At 34.4% G+C, this 19,224-nt stretch overlaps 3 protein-coding genes across 8 annotated transcripts; all 3 read left to right on the plus strand.

Annotated features, from left to right (window-relative positions):
• Positions 1–2,210: 2,210 nt before the first annotated feature.
• Positions 2,211–11,590, plus strand: LOC124847732 (ASI1-immunoprecipitated protein 2-like). 5 transcript variants are annotated; one of them, XM_047325295.2, is made up of 12 exons: positions 2,211–2,738; positions 3,184–3,269; positions 4,002–4,803; positions 4,936–5,021; positions 5,131–5,225; positions 5,414–5,716; positions 5,840–6,337; positions 6,513–7,200; positions 7,286–7,516; positions 7,620–7,744; positions 9,001–9,395; positions 9,984–11,590. In XM_047325295.2, exons 3-12 carry the CDS (start codon positions 4,033–4,035, stop codon positions 11,250–11,252), a joined length of 4,461 nt encoding a protein of 1,486 aa, XP_047181251.2. In that variant the 5' UTR covers positions 2,211–2,738; positions 3,184–3,269; positions 4,002–4,032; the 3' UTR covers positions 11,253–11,590. The 5 variants fall into 5 exon arrangements, with proteins under 5 accessions (XP_047181251.2, XP_047181258.2, XP_047181245.2 ...); XM_047325302.2 differs by having other exon boundaries at positions 3,191–3,269; XM_047325289.2 differs by lacking the exon at positions 3,184–3,269.
• Positions 11,591–12,869: 1,279 nt separating this feature from the next.
• On the plus strand, positions 12,870–15,040 carry LOC148191859 (uncharacterized). The gene is made up of 5 exons (XM_088100061.1): positions 12,870–13,029; positions 13,277–13,418; positions 13,880–13,973; positions 14,550–14,630; positions 14,712–15,040. Exons 1-5 carry the CDS (start codon positions 12,996–12,998, stop codon positions 14,847–14,849), a joined length of 489 nt encoding a protein of 162 aa, XP_087956187.1. The 5' UTR covers positions 12,870–12,995; the 3' UTR covers positions 14,850–15,040.
• Positions 15,041–16,254: 1,214 nt separating this feature from the next.
• On the plus strand, positions 16,255–18,709 carry LOC148191860 (protein RGF1 INDUCIBLE TRANSCRIPTION FACTOR 1-like). Of its 2 annotated transcripts, none has more exons than XM_088100631.1 (4): positions 16,255–16,505; positions 16,645–16,890; positions 17,406–17,567; positions 18,179–18,709. In XM_088100631.1, the coding sequence occupies exons 1-4, from the start codon at positions 16,503–16,505 to the stop codon at positions 18,410–18,412; spliced, it is 645 nt and encodes a 214-aa protein (XP_087956757.1). In that variant the 5' UTR covers positions 16,255–16,502; the 3' UTR covers positions 18,413–18,709. The 2 variants fall into 2 exon arrangements, with proteins under 2 accessions (XP_087956757.1, XP_087956756.1); XM_088100630.1 differs by having other exon boundaries at positions 16,262–16,505; positions 17,406–17,621.
• The last annotated feature ends 515 nt before the right edge of the window (positions 18,710–19,224 follow it).

Here is a 19,224-nt window from a genome sequence, read left to right on the forward strand (position 1 = left end):
TAACATCATTTACGTGTGTTTTGTTATCATTCGCGCACGCCTAAATTACTCCAGGCTGCACGTTTAATCATGGAGTTCTTATGGCTTGGGTTACCGAAAAGCAATCACCCATCCCTAAATTACTCCAGGCCAAACACGTTTAATCATGGAATTCTTATGGCTTATGAGTAAACTATCATTCAACTTTATAGTCTCATACCTATACAGTCTCTAAATCCCTTTCATTCTACTGTATTTCGATTCGTCCATGTGCCCCTTCCACTGGAAACCTGACAGGAGTCGTTCCTTGTCAGTGTCCCTTGCACGGCCTCTTACACTGGGATCACTATCCGGGTATCACATTATAACTGTGATTGGTTTAAAATTACTCCACAATTAATAATAATAATAATAATCATAAATACTAACACGAACCAATTAATAATAATAATAATCATAAATACTAACACGAACCAATTAATAATAATAATAATAATCATAAATACTAACACGAACCAATTATAAAATAACATTTAAATAATATTAAAATATTATCAAAATAACATTATCTAAATTTAAGAGAGATAAATTGAAATATTGAACTCTCTCGCATGTTAACAAACGTGAGTTCATTTGTTAAGACCTCACCACCACATAACGCAAAAGATTCAAGATATTATTAATATTTTGATTTTCTGATTGCAAATACTAATATCATCATTATTTTGACTTATCACAATATACTTTGCATAAAATATATACACGTGTGATTGAAGTGATTATTTGATTAAATTAAAAAAAGTATATAAATCTTATTCTTATTAAATTTATTATATTCTTCATGGTTTAATTTATGTCTCTCAAAATACTGTCTATACACATGCATACTTATTTTAATAAAAGTATATACACATAGCTCTGTAGTGATTTTGCAATCATATTTTTTATAATTATCTCACTATTTATTTATTTTGTTTTCTTATCATCATATTTTCTATCATATATATCACACTCAAAATTCACACAACTCTTAAAAAATTCACACAACTCTTAAAAAAATGTACCATCAACATTTCAATCATACCGCGAGTCTCTATTTTTTTATATTTTTTGTAAAAAAAGAAAAAAATATTAATTTAATGTTTGAAAGAAATATTGTATTTTCCTTATCATTAATCATGTTCAAAATTAAATTTTGTCTAAACAAAACTCAACGGTCAATTTTGGTTCGAAAACTTCAAAATAATACAATAAATATTTTTTACTCTATAATTACTAAAATTAATTAAAAAAAACAAATATATTTTTCGCAAAGTAGTAGACTTTACGGTATTTTAACACGGGTTTTACTAAGTATATTATTTTACTTTTAATATAAACGTAACCATTTTATAATTCCGAATTTTAAAAACTAATTTCAAATATGTAAGTTATCTTCAAACTTATTTATTTTTAAAATTTCTTACTATTTTTTATAATTTTCTAACTATTTTTTATAGGCTTAATTACCTACTTAGTCTGCATGTTAGGAGGTAATTTTCTGTTTAGTACCCAGTTTTAAAAATGTAGGCATTTAGTACGTATGTTTTGAAATTTGTATCAATTCAATCCTATCCCGTTAAGGGCGTTATAATTGATGCGAGAAATTAAGGACGTTAATGAAGATGCATTAACGTCCTTAATTTCTCGCATCAATTATAACGCCGTTAACTGGATAGGATTGAATTGATACAAATTTCAAAACATAGGTACCAAATGCCTACATTTTTAAAACCGGATACTAAACAGAAAATTAGCTCCTAACATGGGACTAAGTAAGTAATTAAGCTTTTTTATAATTAAAGAGAATAAATGGAAAAAGTGAAATTCGACTCCGAGGAATGAATGACCGATCAAATGTGAGGCACAGACGCGTGCCAAAGAGGCGTTAGTGCTGATCCACTGATCCCCACGCGCACCTTTCCCACGCGCTACCCCAGCTAACACGCCTGACTAAACTCACACGTGCGGGATGCTCACTTCATTCACCTTGACTTGTCTGTCTTGGTGGCCCCGGCTTCAATTACAATAATAAAAAAACCTAAATAAATAATAAATGACCGAATAAATAAATAATAAATAGCGAGCTGAAAATAAAAAGATTAACATAAAATAAAGGTAAAAAGCAAAATAGATAAATATGGAGAAAAATATGTGTAATGGGAGATGGACAAGAATTCTGTTTTAAGGATTTTGAATTTTGACTTAATTAATGAATCTATATGTTTCAGAGTTTGGGAATTTTTTTGAGGAAGCTACAAAGAGAGAGATGGCAGTTTAAGCCAGCTGGGTCAGATAGATGGATTTGGATTCTGATGAAAAAATAAAAAGCCCATTTTCAAGATTTGATTTTTATTTATATTTTTGTTGAGATGAGAGATAGAGGCAGGGAAAGTGAGGAGAGAAGAAGAAAAAACGGAAGGAAATTTATTATATAATTTATCTCGCAATTAATTTTATTCAGTATAAATAAATAGGGAGTTTGTTCGTTGTATGAAATTCCGTGTCTCTGTGGGTGTGTGTGTTTGGCTGTGAAATTTGCATGCTCTTCGTCTCATCTTTGAACCCTTCATTTTGAATCTCCATTTGCTGGATCGTCACAGATACTCTAAACTCTCATAACCCACAATTTTCAAGACGCAGATTTCCGACACTGCAAACGACGCCGTACCCGCCACTTCGCGCTTTCTTCTTTCTAATCGGAATTTGCCTGACGCAAGGTGAGGCTTGCAATGCAAACAAGATGGTTTCCATCTCAATTTTTGTATGTTAGGGTTTTCTTTTATTTTTTTATTCTAATTTATATTTACCCCCCGAAAATCGGTTCCGCTCCTTTTATTTTGTTGATTGATTGCAACTGTTCTCGTTTTGTTAAGATGAATTTATTGGGGCAGTAGGGCAGTTGTTGGTTCTTACAGGGGGATTTTTGAATAATTCAGTTAGGGTTTCGTTTTGTCTGTGGAATGGGTTCTGGGACTTGGGGGATTTGTATTTTTAGGGGACCTTTTAGCACACTTCAATTAGCATTTGCAAAATTGTAATCTGTTAGATTCTGGGTTGAGGGAGCATCTCATGGAGTGGTACCTGCTTAGTACCTTTTATGTAAAAGTTGGGGTAATGTTTGTTAGTGTGGTTTGGATGTAAATTCTGCGTGACATTGAGCAGTTTCCAGATTCTAGAACCTCGGTTATGGGTCATCAATCATCGTAATATCCCAGGAGAACGTGGTGAAATAACAGGGTAATTCAGAGGTTGTTCCTTTTCTTCTTTTATGGCAATCCGGTTATTGTTTTGTCGCTCCGAAATATCTGCCACATTGAGTAACTTTATGGTCTATTCAAATGGAGGGGTGGGCAGATAAAATAGCATTAAAACCATTATGACTGGCAACTTGCCATGGGATAAAATTTTTATGCATTTAATGTGCAAAAGTTGTAGAAGTGGGCGATTATATGCATATATTAATGTATCATGTGTGTGAATTGTTGGTCTTGGTATAAATGCTTGGTTTACTGTTTTCTTCATTTCCTATTGTCCTAGTTGAGCAGCTGCTTATCTATGCAAAATTCTACCGGAAGCAAAGCAAAACTATATTTCTGGAATTACATAAAGTCTTCATCTTTCTTTCTGTTTAAAGAAGAACTCATTAATATATAAGCACAGCTATTGAGTAAATCCATGTTAAAATCTTGCAACTTTGCCCCATATCCAAGTAAATCCATGAATGGCTCAATATCCTCATATTAGAAAAAAAGATAACTCCCGTCTGGAACTTCAAAATATGGTTCACAAATATGATATAAGCCAAATGCAGCTTCTGTGCTTTCAATTGTGATAAATCATTCATGTTAATTCTATGGAGTAACTTAGAGAAAATTTATTATTGGAGATCTCCATAACCCTCTGTGAAAAGCAATTGTGAGAGTTTGACTCAAAATTTTCATCTCTCCTCTAACTTATATCTTGTTTTGATTATTTATCAGCTGAATCTGGAAAAGGATTTTCAGAAGTTCTATGACTCAGAACACTGATATGAGACTTGAATCGGGAACTTGCAATGTGTGCTCGGCTCCTTGTTCATCTTGCATGCATCTTAATCATGCTCTCATGGGGTCAAAGGCTGAAGAGTTTTCTGATGAAAACTGTCGCATAGGAGCGGCTATTGATCAGTATTCTATGGATGAGGATAAAGCATATTCTCTTAGGAGCAGAGCTTGTGAAAGCTCACAACAAACTGTCAGCGAAGCAAGTAATATGCAGAGTGTTAATTCAAGTCAAGATGCTCTGTCTGAAAATGCCAAGAGCAGACAGATCATACTGAATAAGTATCAGGATTCCAAGCATTCAGAAGGCCATGATGACAACACTTCTTGTATTAGTAGATCCAGTGATGCTAATTTAGTGAATGTTAGCCATCAAAGGAATGAAGAACGAATAACAATGCATGAGGAGAGGGATTCATGTTCTCTTGTGTCAGAAAAATTTTCTGAATGCACCATTGAGAATTTTAGTTCTTCATGTACCAAGGAGAGAGAACCTGTTGTTTCTGGTGAGAAATGTACTTCGGTTAAGGATGGTCTTATTGAGGGTACTTCCAACATTTCACGAAAGGTATGCCCAAAGTTAGAAGCAGACACTGACGTCTGTGAAGCTAACAATGAAGATCCTAAATATTCAGTTCAAGATGGACAGTGTGAGAAAGCTGCAGAGCTGGTTAAATCGCCTGTGAAGAGGGAAACTCAATCTGAAGATGAGAGTGATGAATCAGATGTTGTGGAACATGATGTGAGTATCTTTCCTTTTCTCTCTACTGAAACTAAATTTGATTGAGATGAAACTGAGAGGAGTCAAATGCTTTGACATCTGTGGAGATGCTTATCCTCAAATTCATTTCTGATTGCATTGTCGGGTAAATAGGTAAAGGTGTGCGACATCTGTGGAGATGCTGGTCGGGAGGATCTACTTGCTATATGCAGTAGGTGCAGTGATGGTGCAGAGCACACGTATGCATAAGAAACTTTCACCTTATTTTTCAGTTTCTATTAATATTGTTGCAAATTTCTTTTTCTAATTATCAAACTGGATTTTACCATTACTATTTCTTTGAATCAGCTACTGTATGCGAGAAATGCTTGAGAAAGTTCCTGAAGGGGATTGGTTGTGTGAAGAATGCAAAGACGCAGAAGAGAATGAAAATAAAAAACCGGGTAAGAGTGAAGTTGTATATCATATCACAAGAAAGGCATTTTGGGTCCCACATTTTGCACGCAAACATTTACACACCCTTTGTGCTTTTTGTGAGCTGAATTTGCATGCTATTTGAGTTCGTAGACGTTCAAGCATCCATATCTATGGCTGTATGCTGACATTTGTGGAATGAAATTTTGTGGTTCAGATGTTGAAGACAAAAAAATTGTTGAAGTTAGTTCAACCTCACAAGTTACCGGCAAAAGACTTTCTGATAACATTGAAGTAGCTCCAGCAGCAAAAAGACAAGCTCTTGAATCAAGCACAGGATCGCCAAAGACATCCAGCCCCAAGAGATTAGTTCCACTGTCCCGAGAATCTTCATTTAAGAGCTTAAATAAATCTAAAGTGAAGCCTGGTCTTCTGATACCTAGTCGAAACAACTCTGGTGGTAGTGACATAGAGATTGCTCGCTCTCCTTCCACTGGTCCCAGGGGTCAAACTTCAAAGGGTATTAATTTAATTTTCAGACGTTCTGCTTCACTCCAATTTTATGTGTTTTCTCTGTAATTATTTTGTATTAAATATCCCATAGTTTCATTTATTCTAAGCACAAATTGTTTCTTATGAATAGGTATGTTAATGAAATCTAATTCATTCAGCAATGTAAATTCCAAGCCAAGAGTCAAACTTGTTGATGAAGTTGTTCCCTCCAAACCAAAAGGGGTTAATGAACATGCTTCAAAGAACATGGAGATGCCTGCTCGAACGACGGTCAAATCAACATTATTCAAATCTCCAAGTTTGGGGAGAACAAATGCAACTGAATCAAAAGTTAAAATGCTTTCACCCAAGTCTGCAGCTGTGCAGGATTTGAAAGGATCTAGGCATTTAAAAGAATCAGGTGCAATTGATAGGAAATTTCCATCTAGGATTGATCGGCCTGTGGTTAGTTCTGTTGTTTCCACTGCTAAGGGTGATCAAAGGCTCACACCTCGTGCTGAATCCAGTAAACCTTCAACAATGAACAACAATCGAGAGTTAAAGGTTAATCAGGATGGAAAAGCAAATGCATTATCAAGGTCAATGAGCAATATTAACCGGAAAAGTCTGGAGCCTCAAATTATTTCAGGTGTGATCTCTATACCTGCTATCTATTTTCTTTCTTTTTGGTGGGGGTGACGAGGTTAATTTGCTGCTCTTGATAGTTTGGTTTCATTTTCAGGTGTGGCATCCTTCTTTCAGATCTAGGTTTTGTGATATCTTATAATATTATTTCTAATTTCATTTTTCTTTGAAATTTATAGAGAGAACATCAATCCGTATCGATGAAGGTCAACAGGATGTGCTGCCTCGAGCACGGGAGACAACTAATCAGATTGAGAAAAGCAGAGATAGTTCTAGTGACCGCTTAAGGCCAGTGGTTCCTGCTTCAAAAACCCCATTCTGTCAAAAATGTAAGGAATTTGGCCATGCTATGGAATGTTGCAGTGTTGGTACTACACAAGAATCTGGTGCTGAAATATCTGTAACTACGTCAAGTAGTTCAAAAGATGAGATGCATAAAGGCAATATGTTGAAAGCTGCTATTCAGGCTGCACTACTGAGAAGGCCTGAAATTTACAAGAAGAAAGAAGTATCTAACCAAACTGATGAGGTTTCTACCTCAGGCACAGATTTAAATTGTGAAGTGACTTCAAATGACCCAGTGTTGGTTTCTAGCACACTGAAGAATAGTATATCTGCTGAAGAAACCCCTGAACAACAGGAAATCCTTGAGAGCTCTACCTCAGATTCTTCCAAATCTTCTTCTGCCAATGATTTTAAGCAACTAAAGTCTTGTCCGACTGATTCTCGATCCCAACCAGGAAAGTCAGCTTCCAATTGTCTTGCAGCTGGAAAACCTGTAGTCAAAGACATGTCTGATAAAGCCGTGACATTGTCGATTGTTCCTTCAAAGATGTTGGCCTTTCCTGAATACGAATACATATGGCAGTATGGAACATCTTATGACGAACTAGCTTGTCTCTTGTTCTGGACTGCTCTTAGTGTTTACATAAGCTTTGTTTTTTGCTTGCAGGGGTGCCTTTGAAGTGCATAGAAATGGAAAGCCTCCTGATTTATATACTGGACTTCAGGCGCATTTATCTTCTTGTGCTTCTCCTAAGGTTCTTGGAGCAGTGAACAAATTTCTTCCTAGAGTTTCTTTCAATGAAGCTTCTCGCTTGAGCATGTGGCCTTCACAATTTGATCATGGTGGTGTTACTGAAGATAATATAGCTCTATACTTCTTTGCCAGTGATGTTGAAAGGCATGTATATGGATATTATTCTTATATTGACTGTAGAGCATGAAGTGCAAATATATATTTCTTTTCTTGTAATAATTGACTTTTTAATGATATTCTGACACAGTTACGAGAGACACTACAAAGGTCTTTTGGATCGCATGATTAGAAATGATTTAGCGCTTAAGGGAAACTTTGAGGATGTTGAACTGCTGATATTCCCTTCCAATCAGCTTCCTGAAAATTCACAGCGTAAGAAATTATTCCATACATTTGTCAAATAATCTAACATCCTAAGCAATGTGTGAAAGGTTACTTGCAAGGTCGGGCTTTGTTTGGAAGTTTATGCTTTGATTAGTGTTCATGGACTCCTTAAATTATTTAATGTGCAATTCTTTGTGTAAGATGATTTGAGAATTCTCCATGAAAGATAGCATTCCTTTGTTTATACTGCACCTTATATTTTTTTCTTTTTTTTCCAAATGGTTATTTGTCATATGCCTGAGTGATGATCTCATTTATTGTGTCAGGATTCTATATTACTTTTTATATGATGTCAAAATTATGAATAGGACTAGTATCTATGAAATGTATTAAGGTTGCAAAAAGTATGAATGTTCTATATTGTATTTGGATCAAGTCAAAAACAATAATTTGATATGCTGTAGGCGTTAGTGTCTCACTAAAGCTAAATTTCATTCAATCTTAGGTTTCCTCTTTTTATCATCATTGGGTGTTCAATGTAAAATGATTTGCAAAAATATGAATGTTCTATATTGTATTTGGATAAAGTCAAAAACAATAATTTGATATGCTGTAGGCGTTAGTGTCTCACTAAAGCTAAATTTCAGTCAATCTTAGGTTTCCTCTTTTTATCATCATTGGGTGTTTAAGGTAAAATGATTTCTTGAGCCTTAACCTAATAACTTGAGTTTTTGGGAGGTTCTCAACTGGTATTAGATCCTTCCATATGGTCTTTTAGTTGCAAATAGGAAGCAGAGGTAGTGGATCCAGCTTTGTCATTTTTGCCAATGACTTCTCTCAAAGGCTAGTGTACATTCAGCTAGTGTGTGGGCACAGGGGGCAGCATGGTGGATTGTTAGGATTCAATCACAAGGTTGGAACTTGAACCCCACATTGAAAGTATGAGATTTGGGTTTTTATTTTATTTTTTTAATTTTTTTGGCTAACGACAGTGGTTAGCTTTTGTGTTGTGTTCTCCCAATGTCTGTATCAATTGGGGAATCAAATCCTTTACAATGAAGTGGTCATGAATTCGATATTGCTTGTCATTCTTAAAAAAAATTGAACATTAGCACACGATAGGTGTGCTAAGGAGGCATGTTAGATATAAAACCATTAACTTTTGTGGGAGAGTTTGTCCTTGACAAATGGGCATGTTTGGCTTGCAGTTTAAATGACTGATTATGTGACTGTTTTAAAAAGAAAAGAATTGTTTAAATTCAGACACACGTCTGGAATGCTAATGATCCTTTGTTTTTTGACAGGCTGGAATATGTTGTTTTTTTTATGGGGCATATTTAGGGGGAGGAAGATGAATCATTCAGATTCTACAAAAAAGATTTGTATTCCCAGTTTGAACGTAATGCCAGCTGAGGAGAAATCTTCAACTGTTGTTTTGACTGTGCCTGAGATACATTGTTTGGCAAAGTGCAAGGATGAAGAAACAATGGATCGGCATAGATCATGCAATGCACTTGTCCCCTCCACATCCACAGACCAAGATCCGACTACTAGATGTAGGAATATCGATGTCAATAATCAGACACATTTGGATTTACAAGTAAATACAGAGAAGCTGGATGGTAGGATTGAATCAAAATGGGTTCCAACTAGCACGACTATGTTATGTCAAGAGACGATCTCCACTGATTCGTCCTTGGTAATGCTTTTATCCTTAAATACGGAAATTTGATAGATCGAAAGGTTTGTTTTAAAATTGATAAAAATCTACTTGAATGCATGTGTGATGTTAACATTATGATCTGGTTGTTGTCCTTCATACTAAGGTATTTTTAAGAAATGCTGTTAGTGGCATATGGAAGCAACTCAGAACAAGGCCAAAAGATATAGTGGATGTTGTGTTGAATGGCAAAAGCATGGCTGCGATAAAAATATTTCTATGCGTGTATGTCATGAGGAAATCCCGTTATATGCTTATCTTGTTGCGTTGATGCTATGATATGAATTGTAATTACCTTGAGATCACCATTTAGAAAACCATTTTGTGAGTATTAGTTGTTATCATTGATGCCAATCTTCTCATTTAGTTGAAAGATGCTCTCGCTTAATGCATAATTTCCCTAAGCATAATTTCCCTGTTGTATGTTTGTCATCTTTTTGCTTGTAAGCTATGCTGTGAGTTGCTACTACCTTGAGATCACTATTTAAAAAAACCATTTTTTTGAAAAGTATTTATCATTGATGCTAATCTTCTCAGTTTGTTGAAAGACGTTCTTGCTTTATGCAGAAGGCTAGTGTGCCTGAACAGGGACCATGCAAAGAGTCTAAATCTCCTGAAGCCATGGGAAAAAGTGCAAGCAGCAGTGTTATGGAAACAAAAATTGATTCTGATACTTCTGTCAAAGAAGAGAAGACGTTGTCTGTGATTCCTTCTGAAAAAGGTGCTGCAAGCAATATTACTAAGGATAAAATTTCTGAGAAAATAAACAGTGATGAAGACCAGCAAAAGCCTAAGGAGAAACAAAAAGAGTATCGTCTCTACAGTATTGATTTGGAGGCAAATATTGACATTGAAGAAACAGGTGATGCAAGCGATTTGGGTAAGGAGAAAAACTCAATGACAATTATTGGTAATGAAGATCAGAAAGGGCCTGTGAGGAAACAGAAAGATAATCGTTATATTGACTTAGAGGTAGCACTTGAAGATGAAGAAACAGGTCTTGTAAGCAATATACGCGGGGATAAAGTTTTAGAAAAAATGGATGTTGAGGAAGATTGGCGATGGTCTAAGAGGAAACGAAAAGATGATCACTATATCGACTTGGAGGCAACTTTTCAGGGAGACCCAAGCGCAGAAGAGATAAACTGTCAATTACCTAATGATAAAGTTAAACATATAGATCTTTCTGACACAATTATGCAGGGTTCTGCTGTCAGTTGTCAGAAAATGCCTTGGAGTCAGGGAAATGTCAAGTTAGAAAACACAGAAAGTTCTGGCAAGAAGCTTAAGACTGGTTTCGGTGGGATCTATGGTTCTGGAGGTAGAGACTCTTTTAATGACAGTTTTACATCTCTTGGAAATGATCTTGGTTCCTGTTCTTCAGTTGAGGACAAAGGATGTGAGGAAGCTTGTGATGAGAAAATTATCCGGGAGGACCTGGGAACGATGGAAAGGACCTTCTTTCCAGTGGGCACACACAATATTAGCAACTCACTGTCTGTGCTGAATAGCTTGTCAACCAAAGGGGCTGGTGAATACGATAAAGGATTTCAGGATGTGATTCCTAATCTAGAGCTTGCCTTAGGGGGCAAATCGAAAGCACTGCCGGCACCAGCTGCGCCCAAGGGTATGTTGCCTTTCTTAGTCGGACCAGTAGACAGGCAAAATAACCGCCCAGATAGCTTGGGAGATGGGCAGGAGGATGATGGTGTTGCTGCATCTCTTTCCCTTTCTCTGTCCTTTCCATCTTCAAACAAGGAACACAAAAAACCTGCAGAGCTTTTACCTGACGGCCAGCGTATGGACAACTCGTTTTTCCTTTTTGGGAGAAAATAAATTTGCCGGTGGCTCATATATATATATTGGAATCATGTAAATTATCTTATCTTGTTCCGGATGGCCCAGCCTGTATGATAGATAGATATATAATCTTTCAGCCCCTCCCCCTCCCTACACAAGAAGGAGCCATTGTCCACAACAAGAGTCAATAATTTTTCTTTTCTCTTTTTAATCCTATGTCACATACATGTTTTTATGTTAGCCTTTTTTGTTGGATTTATAGTTAACGGCTGTTTGTATATATAGAGAGAATTGAAGCCGGCATAATTTCAGATGTGTTACTAGGAACTTGCGGATGACTATTTTTATGGCAGGGTTTCCTCTGTTCCTGGCTCCATGCTGTCTTTTTTTCATCGTGATATATATATATATATATATATTTATACACTCGGTAAGCTCTGAATTACTGAATTAGTTCTATGATGAAATTCAATTCGACTCTTGTTGCAGAAATTGAAGTTCATGATTTGGGCGTTTGATTGTTCCACTCGATGATAGTATGATTTTAAGGGCAAAGTTCAATGGCAGTGGTGTGATGCATCAAACTACCACATTGATGATTATTTTACGCTATCATAGGAGTCCTTAACTATTCACAATGATTTAATGTACCTGCCTCCTTTGATATTATTAGCTTGGAGAAACAGATATGTGATCAACTTCAAATAAATTTTGCATATATAACTAAAGGTAAATTCATTTTAATGTTAAATAATTATGTATTTTCTCATGATGGTTAATATATCAATAAACAAGCTCAGAATGTACACTGGTTTTGCTTCAAGAACAAACTCAACATGATAAAAGTTCTCTCCTCAAAAGAAGGAATGACTAAAAGTTTAAGGAAATAATCACATTTTTCTTAATAGAATTTTACCCATTTATCTATCTTTAAGTTGATATAAGGTTCACTTGGTTTTTCTCATTTTATCAAGGTAAAAAGTACATTATATATTACTGTATAATATGGACACCATTTTGTACCTAATCATACTATTTTACCATTTATTAGATCTCAATTTTTAAAAAACCAAACTCAATAATGTTTGAAGTAGAAAAGGAATATCTCTTTTGTGGGATTTTATTTTTTCTAAGAGAATATCTTAAAACATAAAATTTATGGAGTGTCATGCTAACGATGGTGACATTTTCATGAAATTAAACGAAAGTCCATGGATGAGTAGACTAACGTATTTCATTACAATAATATTACATGATTTTTTACGGATAATGATGTTCTTCCATGAACAACTTTAGACAGTTGAATTAATTAGGAAAATATTTATTTAATATTTTTATATTTTTGAAAAATATTAATATTTCATTATTGATTCCGATAATTTTGATATAAAAAACAAATTAAAAGAACAACTTTCAATAATAAAATGTAATATGACTAAAAACACAATTATATATATATATATATATATATATATAGATTTATTTACTTATTTATTTATTAGAAATAATAGTAAATATGTAAAATGACAAATTGTTCGTATTGGTTGAAGACTAAAATTGATCGTATTAGTTGTAGATTTTAAACGAGAATCGATTTAAAAACTGATGAAATATTTATTTGAAGTTATGAAAATACTAATAGACAGATAAACAAAAAAAATTGTGGTGATGAACAGTGATTATTTTGTAGAGGAAAACAACAAATAAATAAATAAAACTATCTTCAGACATCTCTCACTCTCTCCTCACACATACTCTCTGGTTCACTTTCTTTCTCTCATGGCAACTTCTTTAGCACCTTTCTCCATTTCAGGTGAATGAATTTCTCTGTGTTCGTAATAATCCTTTGGTTTCTAATGCTGCATCAGAAATTTTTTCCCTTTTATGATTGTTTTCCAGTCAGTGGTACTTTGATTTTTAGGGTTTTTCTCCCATATGGTTTTGTTAATTTGGATTTTGTTTTTCTGATTCTCATTAGCGAGTTGAGAATATCTGTAGGATTAAGAGTTGTTGAGTTAAAGTTTGCAATAAATCTTGGTGTTGTTGTTTTGTGGGAGTAGGAGGATCTCATATGAAGTCAGGTGAGCTGTTGTTAACAAGGCGTTACTCATGTGGATTTGGACCTAAGGTCACGGTTCAAAGAAGATCAAACCTTTTGATCAAGAAGAATAACCGCTCTTCATCAATTTCTGCTGAATACCGGTAAGCTATTTTCACCTTATTTTGTATCTCGACTTACTAGAAATTCACCCAAAACAAAATTCAAGTTATTGTGTTTTAAAATAAAACAAACCATCGTAGCATAACCCTTGTCAGCCTCGAAATGGACCAGATATGGCTTTGTCTTTTCACATTTATATCTTCTTGGAAATATTTTGTGAATCTCTAAACAGAGTTTCAGGCATGTCTTTTTTATTTTGGTATGTGCACAAGTAGGTGTTTTCCCTGTATTGGAAGAAAAAGAAGTGGTAACCAACTAGCCACTTTGGTGCTAATTTTTATCTCATTATTCTTGAGATTATTTTGGTGCTAATTGTCTTTTAAATTCTGGGTTCTTGGAGAAATGGCTGGAATTATCTTGTTAGCCTATTTCATTAGTTGGTTGTTTTGGAAGATTATGCAAACGTCTATTGCTCTTTTTATTTGCTGTCTCCCTTGTATAGTGATAATGGAGGAGGTGGAGGTGGGGATTTTCTTGCTGGCTTTCTTCTGGGTGGTGCAGTATTTGGAACTGTAGCTTATATTTTTGCTCCCCAGGTGATTCCTTTTTACTTTAATTTTAAACTTATTTATGACTACAAAATGTAACTGCAGACAATGGTGATGAACAAGCTTGATTATACAATTAAAAGAAGGGATAGTATGATACATTAACTGTGGTAGATAACTTTCATAAAAGGAAGCCTTTTATTTCTTCTTTCTACAAGGAAATGAAGTCATCGACAATCGACTCCTCATTGTGAGCTATATCATTGTTGTTTCATTACTTAGTGGGACATTTGTTTCATGCTCCAATGGATTATTTTCTTTTCTAAGGAGAGAAAAAGAGCTAGTGAATTTTCTCTTGTATATGCTATTGCTTATGATATCAAAGTGCTGTGATGATACACTGGATTCATAATGTTGCTTTTATTGACACATTTGAAAAATGTGTATATAGTGTCACTAACCTCCCATCTTCGGCAAAGTTTTACTTTTTTTTTAATAGAGTTGAATTGTTTGAAAGTTTTGGCAAAAAGACAATTGCATTATTCCTCTTATTGTTGTAGTCCTGTTACCCCTATTACTATTTACATTCATGGCATTACTGTTGCCGTTTTGATCGCCCTTCAGATTAGAAGATCTCTGCTGAATGAAGATGAGTATGGGTTTCGCAAGGCAAAAAGACCAATATATTACGATGAAGGGTTAGAGGTACTTATGCTACATTTTACATTAGATTCAACTTTTGTTATTGGAACATGCTGAGTTTCTTACTGTCATTTTTGAAAGCAGAGGACCAAGCAGACCTTAAACGAGAAGATAAGCCAACTAAATTCTGCCATTGATAATGTATCTTCCCGTTTGAGAGGTGGCAATAACGTGCCTGCTTCAAAGATAGAAAGTGATCCTGAGGTGGAAGCAACTATGTGAAACGCATTCAGTTTGATGTTGTGGTCAAATGATGTTTTAAATTCGTGAACTATAACGAATTGAAATTCGATGTTGTTTTCACGGATTGTTGAACCAATATAGTTTTTCCTTATGCTGAACTAATATAGATAAAGCTGTCAAATTTTAACTTTTGCACCCCTTTGGTAATGGATCATTTTTGTTTCTGTTCATGATGCTGTTTCGATTGTGGGGGCATTCTGCAAACATACTTGGCGTTTATTGTTTGTTTTTTTGATAACTACCAAACACAGTTAACAATTCAGAAACCAACCAAACTCAAAATAATAAAGTAACTTAAATGAATTGATAATAAAACTTAAATGAAGAGGTAAATTAAAAAAAGAGAGTATATTATAGTATAGATAGATAGATATGTGACTATTTTAAAAGCATACATTGTTTTGACAAGAATATTGAAAGCATATTACATTTTTTATGCTTGAGCATCATTATGTTCTTTATTTACTATGTAAAAGGCATTCTATTAGCCCAATGTAATCAGCATATTCTTCTCACTGAAATCGTATGTCGGTTTTTCATCTACGCTTTTTCCACTCCATTTCCAATTGAATATTCTCATTCAAGCTAAATCACACTCAGAAAACCTCTTGTTCACTTGAATGAATTTGAAGAAGAGTAATTGAGGAGATTTGAGAGAATTTGAAGATAAATTTATTTGTTATTTATTTGAGTGAATTTGAAGGTAAATGAAAGTGAATTTATAAGTACATTTTTTTAATCTGTCACGTCAATCAAATCTTACACTAATTCTCACAAACTTTACTTCTAAATTCATTCTCACTTACCTCCAAATTCACTTAAATAAACAACAAAAAAAATTTATCTTCAAATCCCCCAAATCCATTCAAGTGAACAAGGCCTAATGAGTTTATGAAAATCCAGTGATTTTGTGGGCTTTTTCTTCCTGCACCCACATAATTATTAGTTGCACCCCATAATTTTTAATAAACCCTCTTTGTAAAAATCACTTCGTATTTTCCTTTTACATGATATTGGGCCTATAACTTTTTTATGAGTCTTATTAAAAATAATAATAATAATAAATGCTGACCTTTCCATTGCCCCACACATGTCCACATCTGAACCTTCCCATTTTCAATCATGTAAAAACACTGTTTCCAACCGTCTCACATCTCAATCTTTGCCCTATTCTTTACCCAACCAAAGCAGAAAACAGTACACCATTGCTACGTATTATTAATATTAAATAACCTGAAAATGATTATTCTAAAATTTTAAAAATTATGGTATGCAATAATTTAAGGTTGTAATATACTATTGTTATACGTCTTATTTTTTGAAATAACTAATAATAAAGTAGGCCATCAATTCTTGATTGTGAAATAGGTATGGTGCTTGGTTTGGGTTGGGAGTGAGGTTTGGATGCAGACTTTGAAGAAAACCAAAATCATAAAAACACTACCTTTACTTTCTGCCTTCATCATCGGCCACCCACCACTACAAGCTCATAGCTCCATTCCTATAAACTTTTTCCCTTTTCTCTTCTCTCTGCCATAACATACCATATTCAGACAAACTTCTTTTTTCCTTCTTTGTGTTTCTGCCATAAGAGAAATCAAACCCAAAAGTACATCAACAACAACAATCATTATGGTTAGTAGTATCATTAGTTCCAACATTAATGCAACCCACACGTGTGCATTTCTTTTCTTTCTTCTTTCTTCTTTCTTCTTTCTTCTTTCTTGTGTTTTGCTAATTGTTCTTTGTTATGGATTCTATTGCATGGAATTAGGGGGGTGGAGGAGATGCAACTGGGGTGATGAAAGTTCCCAATGAAGAAGACGATGCTGTTGGAAAGAATGAAGATGAAAAGTGGCCACCTTGGCTTAGGCCACTTCTCCAAACAAGTTTCTTTGTTCAATGCAAAGTCCACGCAGATTCCCACAAAAGTGAGTGTAACATGTATTGTTTGGACTGTAACAATGGAGCCCTTTGCTCTGTTTGTCTTGCTTCTCACAGAGAACACAGAGCTATCCAGGTAAAAACTCTGCCTTTATCATTCAGTTACTAATACTTCAATCAATTCATTGTCTTTGGGAGATCTATGATTTTTTTATCCAATTCTGTGGTGATTTGAACTCAACCCCCTTTAAGGGTAAAGCTCAAGAATTTGGATGCCTGTATTCTGATTCTGTAACTTTTCTGCATTATTGTTACTTTGTTATGATCAAACCAAACCAGACCCTTTTTGATTGATCCTAAAAATATTTGTCTCTTGTATTGGCGTTATCGGTGGTTATACGTTCCATTCAATGCTGAATTATGAATTCAAAGTCAACTATGGATGGCCAGTTAAAGTTAGCACTTTGAATTTTCTTCCATTAAAGAATTGATTACCGACCAATGTAAATAAATGGCCATTGGTCCATCCTGTGAGGTGGATTGCTTTATTTATTATTTTAACATTTTGGTCTTCCATTGTAGCTAAGTGATTTTAACATCTGATGTTTTGTTCTTGTGTTCTTGTGTTCTTCTGTCTTGTTTTTTTCACAGATAAGGAGATCTTCATACCATGATGTGATAAGGGTGTCAGAGATTCAAAAATTTCTGGACATAACAGGTGTTCAAAATTACATTATAAACAGTGCCAAGATTGTGTTCTTGAATGAAAGGCCTCAGCCTAGGCCTGGCAAAGGAGTCACCAACACCTGCAAAGTATGTGAGCGCAGTCTTCTTGATTCATTCAGCTTCTGTTCTCTTGGTTGTAAGGTATATGTATATAGTTGCAGCAGCTTTGCATGCATTATCCTATTTTAGAAACAGACTATATATATTTACTGTCATTTAATCATATAACATTGTTAATTGTTGTAATAACTACTTAAAAATCACTACAACGGTAGGTTGAGACTCATCACATTTGTTTCCTTTTGGACTTTTCCTGTGTAAAGTACATACCATTTTCGGCAACCTTTTTTGTTTTCCTTGGAGAAGTAACAAAAGAACAGTATTCTAAACAAAGTGAGGTTAAGAGATGGACTTTAAGTCTGACTCAACCCTATAAAATTAACACTATAAAATTAGCTTGTAAGGTGAGGTATGCGAATTATTATATTTTATAAAGTGTCTTTATCTCTAGTTGATGTGAAACTTCCAACACTCTCTTACGTCTGATGTACGTATATCTCAAGTGTGAAACTAGACGCTAATCGATGATCCGATAACGATCCAATAGTATAAAACACAATGTCCAACAAATAACAAATATAATGTAATAATGTCTCTGAATAAAGTTACATCCTAAAGTCTTCAAATTTTTCCTGCAGATGGTTGGAACCTCCAAGAAGTTCCGGAAGAAGAAAATGTTATCTGAGACAGATGGATCTGATGGCGAAGAATCAATCAACGGCATCAGCAATGAAAGTGCAAGAATCAAAATCCAGAGCTTCACACCATCAACACCACCACCAACAGTGGTAAATCACAGAACTGCTAAGAGGAGAAAGGGTGTCCCACATAGATCTCCAATGGGGGGTGCCCTTATTATAGAATACCACTAATGGTAGGTTGATGGTTTCAGGTGACTTATACCAAACAATAGTTATACCCTTAAAGATGCAACACTACTTTATGGCATCCTCAGACAATGTATCATACCTTAATAAAGTTACAACACCTGAGCCACTGTTCCCTGAGGCCGGTGTTGGAACTGTTTCACTATCTTGTATAGTGTAAAATATAGGAAGCAAACAATAAAGGAAAAACCATATGTTATAGAAATCAAATAACTGTAGAATATTGAATGGATGTAATTTAATTACATGATGTAAAATTAGCTATCATATGTGTTGGTATCAGATGGAGATATTCCAGATTTTTTGTTGGATTGTTTTTTGGAAAAAAGATATTTTCACACAAATCTTTTGAAGATATTTTGACACAGCACATATGTCATTTATAGATATTTTGACATGATACATGTGTTATTTTTTTACTATAATGAAAGAATAACACGTGCATAGTATCAAATTTTGATGAAAAAAATAACATATGTATTGTGTCAAATCTAATGAAAGAATGATACATGTACGATTTATGGTAATATATCATTGGTTATTTTTTTTATTGTTCTTTATTAAACATTAAAAATATATTGATGTTGGTATATTAAAATTGTGATGCACAATATGTGTGGCTTGTGGCTTGTAGAAAGTTGTATTTTAGACAATAAAAATCTTGATCATGATTATCAAAATGTTCCACTTGGTTTGGTATATGTTGAATTGTTGTGTGGCTTAAATTGCATAATGTGTTTGGTTTTTGTATTTTTCCTCTTTCTTGCTTTTCATGTTTCACTTCTTATTTCTATCTT

The sequence above is a fragment of the Vigna umbellata genome, chromosome 10, assembly GCF_029865625.1.
Source record: "Vigna umbellata cultivar VRB3 chromosome 10, Vumbellata_1.0, whole genome shotgun sequence".
Classification (NCBI taxonomy): domain Eukaryota; kingdom Viridiplantae; phylum Streptophyta; class Magnoliopsida; order Fabales; family Fabaceae; genus Vigna; species Vigna umbellata.